General features: G+C 43.6%; 1 protein-coding gene across 1 annotated transcript in view; it reads right to left on the reverse strand.

The window, feature by feature from the left end:
- STRIP2 (striatin interacting protein 2) overlaps positions 1–15678 on the reverse strand; it is a 53842-nt gene that overhangs the window by 14475 nt on the left and 23689 nt on the right. Inside the window, exons 10-17 of the mRNA XM_066592166.1 lie at positions 13636–13847; positions 11355–11420; positions 10585–10648; positions 10001–10072; positions 4802–4876; positions 1932–2029; positions 1498–1624; positions 666–766 (exon numbers count right to left, since the gene is read on the reverse strand). Coding sequence (XP_066448263.1) covers positions 666–766; positions 1498–1624; positions 1932–2029; positions 4802–4876; positions 10001–10072; positions 10585–10648; positions 11355–11420; positions 13636–13847 — 815 coding nt within the window. The remainder of the gene's footprint in view (positions 1–665; positions 767–1497; positions 1625–1931; positions 2030–4801; positions 4877–10000; positions 10073–10584; positions 10649–11354; positions 11421–13635; positions 13848–15678) is intronic.

Here is a 15678-nt window from a genome sequence, read left to right on the forward strand (position 1 = left end):
GCAGGTCTGACTGCTGCATATAAGTACCTCAATTATCTGTATTAGTGACCTCCGTTACTTTTCATGAATCCTAATTTTCTCTTACTTACGTAAGTTAACACTCAAGTGGCTTTAGAACCAATTAGGGGTTATCCACATCAACGTCTGAGGTTCTGTTTGGAGCCTCCATGACAATTTCCGTTTTAACATAGGATGAAATAGTATTACATGCAGCGCTATTTCATCCTGTAATATGCCGTCCGTAAACCTAACGGACCCCATTCTAGCCAACAGGGTCCACTAGGTTCTGTCATAAGACGGATCTGTCCAGCCAGTGGATTCAATTTTCCTACTCCCATAACAGAATAGGAAAATGGAAACCATAGCGCAAATGTGAATGAAGCCTAAGTTATGATCTCAACTTCCAGTGGCTGTCCCATAACAAATAAGTATAGCAACTTAAGGGACCGCTATATATACAAAAAAACTATATTAAAACTATGAAAGATGATGTGATGAAGACTCATGAATAGCTTCTTTAATCATTCAAACTATACTCCTTATATTATGGCATTAGATCGCCCCTCATTCACCTCACGTAAGTGATAAACCTGTTATAACGCAGACAGTTTTGTTATTTGTGTCAGTAAATAAAATCTGGGCATACACGCAGCTACTGCTCCCACCTGTTCTTGGCACAGATGTAGGACATAATGTTCTGGTTGAAGAATTTTAGGATCAGAGGGATGCAGTTTGCGAACACCAGGTGCTGGGAGACGTATTCAAACTGCAAAGCAAGATTAAATAAGTCACTCCAAACTGCAGAATATCATAGGGCGAGCAATACACAGCCGGAACGGCATTCATACTAAATGTCATATTTCTAAAGGCTTGCTAACACTTTTACCAACCCAAATGAAAGTCAGTCTTTCAAAACACATCAAAGCAAGAACATGTGGTTTATTACAGTGGCTGGTCAGTAGCATGCACCATCTTCCCCAGTAGTAATGCACCATGTACGGTAGTAGATATGCTGTATACTACTACTCCAGTGTTCATGAAGTACCCAAGAGTTTCAATGTTTAGGAAAGTTGCCTTTATCAGACACCCTACACCCCTGTGGTGATCCATCCTGCAGTCACCCCCGAGTCACATTGATGGCCGCTCACCTAGCCAAGCCAAAACTCTACTTTATACTGATGAAGAGCAATAACCCTGAAACAGCCGTATATTCATGAATATTCTGGTTTGGCTTTTCATTTCTAGTTGTATTGCATGGCCTGCTAAACGTCAGATATTGACTCATCAGGTAGCTACCATAACAATAAGTGGCGGTGGGGAGGAGGATTCCATCACTCATTTACAGAACTATTGGAGTAGGTGAACTTGCTTCTATGTATGTTCATTCTCTTCACTTCAAGAAACTAGTGGAAGAAGAGTACTAAAGCAAAATATTTTGTCATCGGTTTCCTAAATAATAAAGCCTCTGGGATGTAGTGAAGGTGTAGCACAGATTACCTGGTAAATGTGATTAAGCTTGAAGTGTTTTAGTAACAGCACTACCAGGGCTGACACACTCTTCACAATGATCTCTTTGTGGCGATTCACATCGATCCCTAGCTTCATGCTCTGCAGTACTGTGACTCTGAAATACAATACAAAAATGTGCGTAGAGAAGAAAAACTACAGAAAGGAAGATACCTTTAAAATGGGTTTTCTTAAGGATAGGTCACCAATAGTTGATCAGCTGGGGTCAGTCGCTCGGGACCCCGACCAATCCGCTAAGTGGGTGCATGCAGTCAGTGCGGCAAATACACAGAGGTCAGAGCAGAAGCAATAGTATTTTCCATGGAAAACCCCTTTAATCAGCTGTTCCCAGCAACGTAAGCCATCCCTGGAATGGGACAGGTAGGTGTACACGTTTCTGACTCTGCATCCACAGCACTACTCACGGCATTTCCTCAGGCAGGATGTCAGCCAGAATATTGATGGAATCAGTCTTGGCTTTGGAAGTTGGTGCAGCTGCCAGGAGTATCTTCAGTAAGGCAATCTGAAAAAGTAGAATACATTTAGTGACACACGTTCTACACTATACTTCCCCACTTTGTAGGTCCTTATCATGGAGTAGGTTTCTTCAGGCAGAGATCTAAAGGCACTGAAGCACAGAAAAAAAATCCACATTTGCTGCTTTTGGATCCGGGAAATAGTAAGTTTTAGGGTGCATTCCCACGAACGTATATCGGCTCGGTTTTCATGCCAAGCCGATATACGTGGGCTCTCTCTGCAGGGGGGGGGGGGGGGGGCCTGGAAGAGCCAGGAGCAGGAACTGAGCTCCCGCCCCCTCTCTGCCTCCTCTCCACCCCTCTGCAGTATTTGCAATGAGGAGAGGCAGGGCGGGGCTAATTCATGCCACTTAGCCCCCGCCCCCTTTCAGTGCAAATAGTGCAGAGGGGCGGAAAGGGGGTGGAGAGGAGGCAGAGAGGGGGTGGGAGCTCAGTTCCTGCTCCTGGCTCTTCCATCCTCCCCCCCCTGCAGATGAGGACGACGTATATCGGCTCGGCGTGAAAACCGAGCCAATATATGTTCGTGTGAATCCAGCCTTAGGGCTGCATTCTGATTACGGTTCCTTGTTCAAAACTGATTTCTCCCCTTACCTAAATTACTCCCTTTACAAGCAGGAATGATTTGGGTAACAGGCAAAAGGGGAGGAAATGCTGCCTGCATCACCGGCAGTAGGTGTGCGAGCTTTACATCAGCTGAAATTAATTGGAGTCAAGAGAAGTGTCATTTTTACAGTTTTAAAGATGTGATGGAGTGCAACCCCTCTCCTTAAGAGACCAGTGAGGGGAAGGAAAATGTACAGCTGTAGCAACTGTTAACATGACTAATGCATTGTGATAGTTCAGTTTACGACACTGTAGTACATGGTCATTACATTATCAATAATGCTTTACATGTCAAGGTGACGTTTGTTAATGTGTATGCTTGCTACATCTGTATACCGAGAGGCTTACTTAGTATTGAAATTCAACTGTTTTCTGGTGCAAATTATGACAAAACTGCGGAACGCCACATTTGCTATGTGTGTTAGACATTTTTTTGCTGTGTCTGTCGAAAAAAAGGGATCATGGCCTAAACTGTACCACAAGTTAGAGCAAACTGCGCCAAAACTCCAGCACAATTTTTGGCATAAACGAAGCCAACTAAAAGGTGGTCCAATCCACTGTCTGACTTCTTCCAACATTTTGAATGAAGCCTCCGATGTCGGAAGACGTCCAGCAGGGTATTCTTACTGTATATTACTGGCCGCTCTGTTGTCGGGGGCCTCTCTAGCATGTCCCATACCGCAGTACTGGCTCTAGTCAGCAGATGATGCCATTGTAAAATGGCAGAAAGAGAAAGCCCCCTAGGAAACCCTGAATCCAAAATTGGATCGCAAAGGGTTAAAATTCAACAGATTTATCATTCAGCATAGCTACTGTGATAAATCTGGTTCATTTTAATACTGTCTAGATCTACCTTTTTAGACAGTATTAATAAATAAGCCGAAGAGTTTTTTTCTGTGTAGAGTTTGGCTATTCTGTCCAATGACAGGACACCAAACAAACCACCACTGCAGCGAGAACCTACAGATATCAGCTCAGTACATGAGCACAATAGCTTAGAGAGCAGCTGATCAGTAGTGGAAATCCCCTCTGATCTACTGTTGGTGGTCTGTCCTAAGGCTAGGACATCAATAGTGAACAACTGGACAACCCCTAGAGCACAATGCCATTTTTACATTCAACATCCTGTGCTATTTATCTTCTTAATATATTAGAGTTGTTACAGTTCTGCTTAGAAAATTTAAAAGTATAGCTGCCGCTTTAAGAAAAAAAAAAAAGCTTACATGTTTGATGTAGTCTTTTGAACCAAGCCTAGGAGTGAGCCCAGTAGGAAGAAGTACAAGTCCTTCCTCTGCAGTTCTCATAACATTGGAGACCACTTCTCTTCTGGCTTTGGCTCAGAAAACTGTATGAAAAAACTTTTTTCTATGGTGTACACACTGCAGCAAAAATGATATAACTTTATTCTATGGGTGAGTACAATTGCTACAATACCACATTGATATAGTTTATTTTGCTGTACTACTTTTAAAATATCTTTGGAAAAAATACAATTAATTTCTACTGCCAATTTCTGACAGCCATTACTTTATTTTTCCATCGACAGTTATGGGAGGGCTCCTTTTTTTGTGGGGCGTCCTGTAGTTTCTATTGTTACCATTTTGGAGTACATACAAATTTTTGATCGCTTTTTATTAAACTTTTTCTTGGAGGCGGGGTGACCAAAAAAGGACAATATTCTGGCATTGCCTATTTTCTTCTGGCGATGTTCACCATGCAGGGTAAATAATGTGATACTTTGATAAATCATACTTTAATGGACACAGTAATAGCAAATATATTTTCGGTTTAGATTATAAATGACAGGCTTTATTAAATTTTATTTTTTAAATAATTAATAAAAAAATTTTTAAACTGATTTTTCTTTTTAGTGCCCTTAGGGGACAAGAGCTTGAAGGTTTGATCACTCATGCAGTATGATGTAAAACCATAGTATTACATTATATTGCGATCTGACAGGCAATCTGCAATGAAGAAGCCAAGACTAACACTGTGTGGAGCTGGATCGACTTCTGATCCCCCACCATACAGACCCTTACTCTTCATGATGTAACTGCAGTGTTACGGGATTAAATGCAGCATTAATAGAATGGATAAAAGACATGCAGAATTGCATTCATTTTGTCAGGCACCTGAATGGTATGAATACAGCTTACCATGTACTGAGGTATGTTGACCAACATGGCCCTGAACAGACACTCCGTTGCAGTCTCCTCCACATCCTCTTCTCCCTGCAAGTATAAATCATTGATCTTCACAGGATGTTGGACAAATATCACACCAAGTTTTAAATAATTGCATCTCATTTTTTTCATAGGGTGCTAGCTAAAGAGACCAGAAAATGTACAAGTTTAGGCTGGATTCACACGAATGTATATCGGCTCGGTTTTCACGCCGAGCCGATATACGTCGTCCTCATCTGCAGGGGGGATGGAAGAGCCAGGAGCAGGAACTGAGCTCCCGCCCCCTCTCTGCCCCTCTGCACTATTTGCAATTGGGAGAGGCAGGACAGGGCGGGGCCAATTCTCACCACTTAGCCCCGCCCCTGTCTTACCTCCTTTCATTGCAAATAGTGCAGAGGAGCGGAGAAGGGGTGGATAGGGGGCAGAAGCTCAGTTCCTGCTCCTGACTCTTCCATCCTCCCCCCCCCCCCTGCAGATGAGGACGACGTATATCGGCTCGGCGTGAAAACCGAGCCGATATACGTTCGTGTGAATCTAGCCTTAACGAAATTTCAAAACCGTATTTGCACAATTTTAGACAAAGCTTTAAAGATGCATCCCTTTTTAATCTCAATTGCCTAAAATGTTAGAACTTCAATCCCAAAATAGGAAATAAATTAATTTTGGTAGTAGGACAATTAGTAAAACTTCTCTCTGCTATCCACTTATGCTCTGTGGTGCTCGGTAATATGGGGTGAGGTTTTTATGCAGACATCCAAAACCCCCTAAACAAAGTGCCAAAGAAGGACATAATTTACATTATGGGTGACTTCAATTCTAAAGTCGGCAGCCAGTCAGAAGCAATCAGCACAGGAAGATTTGGGCTTGGTGAAAGAATTGAAGCCGGTGATTGCCTGGTACAGTTCTGCCAAGAAAACTGGCTCAGAATAGCAAACACATGGTTTATGCAACCCAAATGCCGACTGTACATGTGGACATCTCCCAATGGCCTCCACTGAAGTCAGATTGATTATATCCTGTGTAATCATCGTTGGCGAAGTTCAGTCGCTGCAATAAATAGTAGAGATGAGCGAACCTACTCGGCCACGCCCCTTTTTCGCCCGAGCGCTGCGATTTTCGAGTACTTCCGTACTCGGGCGAAAAGATTCGGGGGGCGCCGTGGGTGAGTGGGGGGTTTGCAGCGGGGAGTGGCGGGGGGGGAAAGAGAGGGAGAGAGAGGGCTCCCCCCTGTTCCCCGCTGCTACCCCCCACTCCGCCACGCCTCCCCCTGCCCCCCGAATCTTTTCACTTGAGTACGGAAGTACTCGAAAATCGCGGTGCTCGATCGAGTAATTACTCGAAACGAGTACGTTCGCTCATCTCTAATAAATACCTTTCCAGGCGCCGACTGCGGCACTGATCATGAACTCCTTGCAGCTAAGATCAAGATTGAATTCCGAAGCATTAAGAAAGATGCTTCATTGAGAAAATCTGACACCTTTAAAAAATCCCCCAATCATACAATATTGAGGTAGCAAACCAATTCGAACTGCTTGACACATCAGGAAAGAATACAGAGGAACTATGGCATGATATACAGTCCACAGTTATGGAAACAGCCAGTAAGCATCTCACATATAAGCAGCAGGAAAAACAACGCTATTAGTTGTCCGAGCAAACCCTCAGAATAGCTGATAAAGGAAGAACAGCAAAGGTGGCCGGCAACAAAGACGAAGTTTGGCAACTAAATGCCAATTTTCAGCGAGTGGCAAAGAAATTGACTGGAATGAGCGTTGCAAACAACTCGAAGCAGAAGCCATGAAATGCCATATATGCAGCCTATTCTCACAGGTCAAGATGGCCCGAAAACCTGTCTTGGCACGCAACAACACAATCAAAGGCAAAAATGGGAAGGAACTGAATGACCAACAGAGTATCAAGGATAGGTGGAGGAAATACAACTAACAAGGTTACGTGAGGTAGATGTGCTGCAGATTTTCCTTGGTGGAATGGAGGAAGGAAAATCTGAATTGTTTATGTTGTTGTTAGCTGTTTAGTCATTCACGCCCCTCGGCGACCCTAAAGGCACACCCCCCCCCCGCCCGCCCATCTTTTTCGGTTTTGCACTGTTTTTTTTCAGTTGTGTCATATCCATGCCACAGTATCAGCCATCGTGTTTTTTGGCGGCCAGGTCTTCTTTTGCCACTGATCTGTCCAAACATTATAGATTTTTCTGGTGACTACTCGCATTACATGGCCAAAATACGTGAGCCCGAGTCTGGTCATCTTGTCCTCCAGTGATATACCGGGTCTTACATGATTCCGGACTTTGTCTGTTACTCTTGCCATCCAGGGCATACGCAGCAGCTTTCGCCAGCACTACAGCTCAAACGCATCAATCTTCCTTCTATCAGCTTTTTTCACAGTCCAGCTTTCACATCCATACATGGCTTTGGGGAAAACTGTGTTTTTTAACTATCCTACATTTAGCTGCTATATCGATATCACAACGATTTTTTGCAAGCCATTTTTTTCAGTTGTCATAATTTTAGTTTTCTTTAAATTCAGGTAGAGGCCCATTTTTTCATTTTCAGTTTTAATTTTACATATCAGCTGCTTCAGACCCGCTTCTGTTTCTGCAAGCAGAGTTGTGTCATCCGCAAAACGGAGATTGTTGAGGTTTCTGCCACCTATTCTGATCCCGGTTTCAAATTTGTCTAGGTCCATTTTCCGCATGATTACTTCCACATATAGGCTAAACAAAAAGGGTGAAAGGATGCAGCTCTGTCGGACACCTACGCCGATCCCAAGCCAAACTGTGTCCCCATACTGTGTTTTCACAGTGGCTTCTCGATTGGTATAAAGTGATTTTATCAGCTTGACTAGATGTGTCGATACGCCCATCTCTTGGGGGGCCTGCCATAGCTTGTCATGGTCGGCACAGTCAATGGCCTTGATGTAGTCGATGAAGCACATGTAGCTTTTCCTTTGGCATTCTCAAGCTTTTTCCATGCTCCATCACAGGTTTGCAATATGGTCGCGGGTGTCATGTCTTCTCTGGAATCCTATCTGCACATCAGGGAGTGCTGCATCAACTACTGATATCAGTCTTTCCTGTATAATTTTGAGAAGGGTCTTGCTTGCATGTGAAATGAGGACTATTATTCAGTAGTTGGAGCAATTCTGGGAGTCGCCTTTCTTTGGTAGAGGGATAAAAGCAGATCTTTTCCAGTCCTGTTTATAGTAGCATTTTCCCAGCATTGTTTATAGTAGCCTTTTAAAATAGCAGCATGTCAATTTATGATATGGATTTTCACAGTAGACTTCACCATTTGCATTGCACAAGTTGAATTTGACAGCAAATTCACTACAGAATTAAGCGGCGAGGTGGATAGGATTTTAAGAAATCTCATACAACACTACAGAAGTTTTCCACATGGAAAATTGACCTACGGTACAGCTCTCACTTAAGACCTGAAGATTTCGGGTTCAATCCTCATGTGGTTCAGGTAGCCGGCTCAAGGTTGACTTATTTTACCGACCTCAGAAGGATGGAAGGCCGAGTACCCAGCTTGCTGGGGAGGGGGGGGGGGTGAAAGATGACTGGGAAAGGCAATGGCAAACCACCCATCAAAAACAGTCTGCCAAGAAAACGTCACAATGTGACATCACCCTAGGAGTCCGTCATGATTTGGCACTTGCACCAGGGGACTTTACCTTATAGATTTTTTAGATCTGCAACATTTCAGTTCCTATTGATGATTGGCCACAGATTTGTTGCGGATTCTCCCCATCGAAGGAAGTCAAAATCCACAATAAAACTCAAATTGTTGTGGTTTTTGCTACAGATTATTTGTGAATGTGCAGCAAAATACTCTGCAGATGTAAATAGTAGTTTAAAAAAAAAAAAGCTGTATGCTCTACTTCTACACTTCCCTACTCCCACAGTGATACCAGCCTTGTCTTTCACTATCACTGTATCCTAATCTCCAAAGACCATGCCAGAGACACACGAGCACTGCAGCGTTTACACATGTCCAGGACGTCATCGAAAATTTTCCACAGAAAAGGTGGCCTGAGTGAACGCTCCCTTACTGTCTATTCTTGCCAAGATAATACGTTACTACCGTGTTTCCCTGAAAATAAGACCCTGTCTTATATTAATTTTTGACCCAAAAGAGGCACAGTGTCTTATTTTCAGGGAGAAGGCGCTTATGATTACCTAGTCCGCGGCATCCTGATGCTGGTCTCCGGAGGCGATGTGGGAGTCTGCTGTGTCCTCTGTGCTGAGGTATCTTCTTTCTGGTGACGGGGCCTTGAATACCCCGCGTCCAGAAAAGCAAGCGCTGTGATTAGATCAAGCGCCGGCAGTGATTGGGCCAGTGATGTCATTCACAGCCAGCCAATCATAGCCATTCAGTGATGTCATTCACTGAATGGCTGTGAATGAACAACTGCTGACTCTGATTGGCTGGCACTCAATCCAATCACAGCGCTCGCTTTGCTGGAGGCGGGGTATTCAAAGCCCCGTCACCAGAAAGAAGAGGATTTCTTAGCGCAGAGGACATGGCAGCTTGCCGCAGCAACGGGGACCGTAGCGAGGGACTCAAATGCCGCGGGCCAGGTAAGTATTGATGTTTTTGTATTTTGGGCTAAGGCTTATTTTCGGGGGGGGGGGGGGGGGTATATTACAAGCCTTCCCTGAAAACAGGGGTAGGCCTTACTTTCAGGTAGGTCTTTATTTTGGGGAAGCACGGTAAGCAAGACAGAAGTAAAGCGGTCAGTGCAAGCAGGACACAGTTTTGACATGTCAACGACTGAAAAATTTTCTACTCTTTCAGCACTTCCACAGTAATTTGCACTTTTCTGTTGCAGAAAGAATTTACGGGGTTGTCTAAGAGTTAAAAAAATTAAGAAAAAAAAAAAATGCAAAAATGTTCTAAAATAAAAAAAGCAAGTCTCACCCCTTCTACCCCCTCACTGATCCAGGCCTCCAACAGTTCTTGCTCACAGGCTACCAGCAATGACATGCTGCACCAGCGTGTGACTGCTGCGGTACTTGCTGGCATCAGCACGGATTTAAAGACTGTACATTTATTTTTCTGTGATTTGACCTCTCATATATGTATAACAGAGTGTATGGAATAAAGTACAACTTGTTCACAACACATCAATTTGTAGCACTGCTCTTACCAGTGACATGGGACATTTCTCCAATTCTTCTTCCTTTTTGATCTGGATATCAGCAACTGAAACGTACTTATGCTGCAGAAATGAACATGCACATTGATAATGATTAGTCAAGCTCCTATTAATAAATCTCCAACCTACATTGAATAGGGATATAGGTTTCATGCACGCAGTTCTTTTTAAAGGTTGTTTTGACTTCTGGTTACAATTACCTGAGCTCATGACTAAATGCCATCATTTATTGGAATGGCTAGATAAATATTATATTCAGTGTTTGTTACGCAGCTACAGCATTTACATGTAGAGTCGTTTCATACTTGTCTCAATCTAGAATACCACTAGATGCAAAATGCCCTTCACCCAAGTACAGACATAATTCTATAAAGCGGTCAGTAGTTGAAGGAGCACGATTTAAACACAGTCTCACTTTTTTTTTTTTTTTACAATTTGGCACTCCTGGGAGAACTAGTTTTTTTCGTTCATAATATATTATATATATTTTTTTTAATTTAAGAAATTATATTCAATGTTTTTATTTTGACTACGTGTAATTTCAAAATGCAACTCTGTCACCATGTCATTATTACCTGCTTTAAAATTTTCACACTCTCATGGATAGGACGAGGCAGTCCAACCAACGTGTCAGTGTCACTGATCAGAAAAGGGGTAGAGAAAGAGGGAGGGGGGGGGGGCTTATTTAATCTGCATGTATTAAAAAGAAAAGAAAAATCCTACAAGGTTTATCTATCTATGATGGCAATTTAAGTTTGTTTTCCCACAAAACCCATTTAGAATGCAGCAACTAGACACTATGTAAGGGCTTATTCAGACATACGTATATCGTTCGGGTTTTCACGCCTGGCCAATATATGCTGCCCCTCTCTGCAAGGGGAGGAGGTGGGCCAGGACCTAGTGCACTGAGCTCCCACCCCTCACCACTGTTTGCACTGAGAGGGGGCGGGACTTAGCTGCGCCCCCTCTCATTGCAAACAGTGGCGAGGGGCAGAGACGGGGCAGAAGCTCAGTGCACTAGCTTCTGTCCCGTCCCGCCTCCTTGCCTTGCAGAGAAGGGCAGCGTATATTGGCCAGGCGTGAAAACCCGACTGATATACGTACGTCTGAATGAGCCCCTAAGTGTGATCTTCGGTGATATGTGCCCGTATATATATATATTTTTTATTAGAATGGGGAAGTCACTGCCTGTGTTCTGCCAGAAACTAGACTGGAAACTCCCATCTCTATAATGTGATCAGTATTATATCTGGCATATCTACAGTAGGGCAACACAGATGTGATCTGTATAAGGAAAATAAATAGTAGCAAGGACAATATGCATTTGAGTTGAAGTGATACGCACTGTCCTAGGGTGAACCCAATGAACTTGTTCCGACTCATGTCCAGAAAATCTTCAATGTCTGTCTGTCTGAAAAGCAATAAAGTAATATAAAAATCTGAAACAAACACTGCTAAACAGGCAGCATATTTTTTTCCCCATTTTTAACATTACTACATTAAATTTTCCAAATGAGCCGACCCATTTTGCTAATTCCCAATATAGACAGAATAATTACTGTTCAGAAAATCGTTCAAAGTGAAACTGAATGATCATCGTTCACTTTAAACACTGGCAAATGAGAATTGCGAGGTTCTCGCTCATTGTTCATTTCAACCGGCATAGAAACCAGTGCCGGCTCGTTCGCTTGTAGGGCAGTTTAAACACTGATCATTTTCTGTTTCAAATAGGGATGTAAAACACAGAATGATAAGTGCACAAGAACTACGCGATCCTTAAGGAGAATTGTGAAGTTTAAACAGGCTCCACAAGCGCGAACGAGCTGGTGATGATGTCACCAGCTCGTTTGCTAGGGGAAACAATGAGATTTTTGACTTAAATTTAACTTTTCAAATCAACAGTCTATACATAATTAACCTGAAAAAAAAGCAAGTTTTTTAAAAAGAAGTTGTCTCAGAACAGCAATTTATGCACCAAAATTAGGGCATATTGACATCAAAGATGTATTTCCCTATTAATCTGAGTGAAGATTCACTAAAGACCCATTTACACGGAGCGATGATCGCTCAAAAAAAAAAAAAAGCTAAAAAGTGTTCGTTTGAGTGATCATCATTGCGTCTAAACGCACGGCCAACGTGCACTTTTCGTGCACTGCTAGCTGATCGTTAAATTCAGGCCAACCTAAAAATCCTCCTTCAGCCTTATCAGGAGTTCTCCACGGGGAGTGCTGATAGCATTGTTTTTTTTCCCTTGGAGAACAAATGAGCTGGATGCAAATAAGAGCCCTCCAACTATTAACTGCTTTCAGCTAAAGGCTTCATTTGCACACTAGATTGCTATTAAGTAGCTGAGTAGCTACTTAATAGTTTATGCAAAATGATCGCTCAAAGCTGTCACTCAAACTGTCGTTTGAGCGATCATTGCTCTGTGTAAGTGCGCCTTAAGGAGTGGACTCAGTCCAGGCATGCATTACACAATTGATTATTTAAATAGTCGCTATGTAACACTGCATTAGAGTGGCAAATATGCTCAATTGGGAATACAGACATCGTAGAGGGGGTTCCTCACATGGGACTCCTCTCGATAACATAACAGAGTCTCTGTAACAGCGGTTAAAGCCCTGGTGTGTTCATGCATTAAGCCCCATTTAGACAACGATTATCGCTGAAAATTAGCTCAAAAGCCATCTTTTGAGCGATAATCGTGTGTAACTGCACTGACATTGTGCACTTTTCGTTAAGCCGTCGCTCATCATTGTCTTTCTTAGCATGCTGAAAGACAATGATGAGCCTTATCAGGGATTCACAGCGGGATACAGCTCATACTATTGTTTTAGCTGTATCCCGCTCCCTGATGACAGGCTGGGTACGAAGAACAGAGCGGTCCAGCTGTGCTCTCCATACCCCGCTCAGAGCGCTCCGCTGTATAACAGCCAGGTGATCCGAGCAGAGAAGAGCTGTATGCAGAAGACAGCTTGACAAAGACCCTTGTGGTCGAAACATCACTGCTGGGCTCATGCCATGAGCTGAAATAAAGGTCTGTTGACTACATTATTCTGCTGTCTGGAGTGCTGCCTTCACATGCAACTATTGTGGATGCAGAAGACAAGTGGGGCCACCCCGCTTGTCTTCTGCATCCTCCGCTCGGAGCGCCCGGCTGTATAACAGCCAGGTGCTTGGAGCAGAGAACAGCTGGATGCAGAAGAGAAGCTGGGACACCCCGCTTGTCTTCTGTGGCCTCCGCTTGGAGTGCTCGGCTGTATAACAGCCGGGCACACCAAGCGAGAACAGCTGGATGCAGAAGACAGGCGGCCCCGCTTGTCTTCTGCATCCTCCGCTCGGAGAGCAAGGTGATCGCTCAACATTTGAGAGATCATCTTGTGCTGTAAATGACAACGATTATCGCTCAAAAAACCTCTTGAGCGAGAATCGTTGTGTCGAGAATCGTTGTGTCTAAATAGGCCTTTACGTGGATGGCCATTTACTCTGTGAGAGAAGCCAAAGTTTTTTTTTTAAAGAAAGGGATTGTCTTTATGAGACAGGTCCTTTAATGTAGATACCAAATCACACTGATACATTTTCTCTAAAGAAAATGTATGACCATTATTATACAGTAGTTGCCCTACCTTACTTTGGGCGCCCAAGGCAGGCCCTTAGGAAAGCAGATCTTCTCTGTATTATTCCTTAGGGCAGACAAAGGTTGCGACATAAGTTCCCTTTCTTGCATATCCGACTCTGCGTCCATCATGTTTTCTGAATCTTCATTCTCTTCTTCTTCCGCTCCAGTAGATTCATCACTCTTGAACGGATCTTTCTCATTGTATAGATCCAAGCTGTCCTGTATGAAATGAAGGGATGATGCAGTTAGAATGGAGATTACTAAACAGCAAGCTAAGGCCACTTTCAGTCAGCTTGATCACATGAACTTTCACAGTTCAACTAAGCATTTGCAGAGAACACACCTGCTGCTTTAGATTCCTTTAAAATGTAAAGGTTTATTGACAACTGCTACAGAGCATATGGCTTATGTGAGCGTGCAAGGAGCTTCCATGTAGGGAGGTACAATAAGTGCAAATGAAAGTAAAAACAAAACTCAGTAAATATTGGATAGAGAACAAGAATAGGCTACAATATAATGGAAAGAAGTGAAAACGCTTTACTTCTCTCCTCACATATCCTCATGAAAAGCAAGAACACATGGGGCGTTGGATATATGAAAAGGGAGAAAAAAAGGTAGGAAGATAATGGAGAAAGGAGCCAATAGAGAAGCAAAACAAACAAACAAAAAAAAAAAATTTCAAACAGTTAAAAAGCAAACAGAAAAAAAAACCGTGTGGGGAGAGGGGAGAAACAAGAGGGAAAGAAGTCTAAAAATTGGGATTGATGAATCAAGAAGAGACGTGGGAATAGGAGATATTGGGTTAGGGTGCTACTGTAGAGGAATGGGAGGAGGGGCCCGATATGACTTTATTCCACATAGGTGGGCTAATTGGAGGGGGCAGTGGAGAACCAAGCCATTTATTTCAGATTTCCTGGAATTTAATGGTTTCTGTGTTTGTAGACCCATTTTTTTTAGGGGCAGTGTTAGGTTAAAAAGTGTTGTCCAAGAAAAAAAAAATAAAAAATTGTCACTGAGTCCACTATGCCTAAAAATAACAAATCAACATTTAAAGGGGTTGTCCCGCGCCGAAACGGTTTTTTTTTTCTCCAACCCCCCCCCCCCGGTCGGCGCGAGACAACCCCGATGCAGGGACCTAAAGAAAGCTTACCGGAGCGCTTACCTGAATCCCCGCGCTCCGGTGACTTCTATACTTACCGGTGAAGATGGCCGCCGGGATCCTCTTCCTCCGTGGACCACAGCTCTTCTGTGCGGTCCATTGCCGATTCCAGCCTCCTGATTGGCTGGAATCGGCACGTGACGGGGCGGAGCTACACGGAGCCGGCATTCTGCACGAGCGGCTCCATTGAAGAGTGCAGAAGACCCGGACTGCGCAAGCGCGGCTAATTTGGCCATCGGAGGGCGAAAATTAGTCGGCTCCATGGGAACGAGGACGCCAGCAACGGAGCAGGTAAGTATAAAACTTTTTATAACTTCTGTATGGCTCATAATTAATGCACAATGTACATTACAAAGTGCATTAATATGGCCATACAGAAGTGTATAGACCCACTTGCTGCCGCGGGACAACCCCTTTAATTACCTCTCCCCCTCGCTGCCGGCTCCGCTCTCCCTCTGACATCACTTTACAAGCTCCAGTCAGCCTAAGCCCGTCTACAAAGAAGCTGCAGCAGCCAATGACAGTGCTCAGAGATCATTGGCTGCTACAGCAGGTTCACAGGATGTCACAGCAGCCTGTAAGCAAAGACAGCGGAAACCAAAGCCGGCAGTGGGGAAATGAACAGGAAAACGTGAAGAGATGAGTAACCACGGATTTGTTATTTTAACGCATGGGGGACTCAGTGAAAGGGGTTTCCTTAGCTTGGACAACCCTTTTAAACCAATTGTACCCAGTTTCGCACAGCATGGGGGAGTAGCTGCCATCCAGAACCTGCTCAAGGTTTTCCTTGCATGGCAAAGCGTTTCAATTACAAATACGGTGTCATTCGGAAAGGGGGAATACAAAACTTGGGGTTATTCGGTACGACAACCCCCATAGCAACAAAAGAAT

This window comes from Eleutherodactylus coqui, chromosome 2 (assembly GCF_035609145.1).
Source record: "Eleutherodactylus coqui strain aEleCoq1 chromosome 2, aEleCoq1.hap1, whole genome shotgun sequence".
NCBI lineage: Eukaryota > Metazoa > Chordata > Amphibia > Anura > Eleutherodactylidae > Eleutherodactylus > Eleutherodactylus coqui.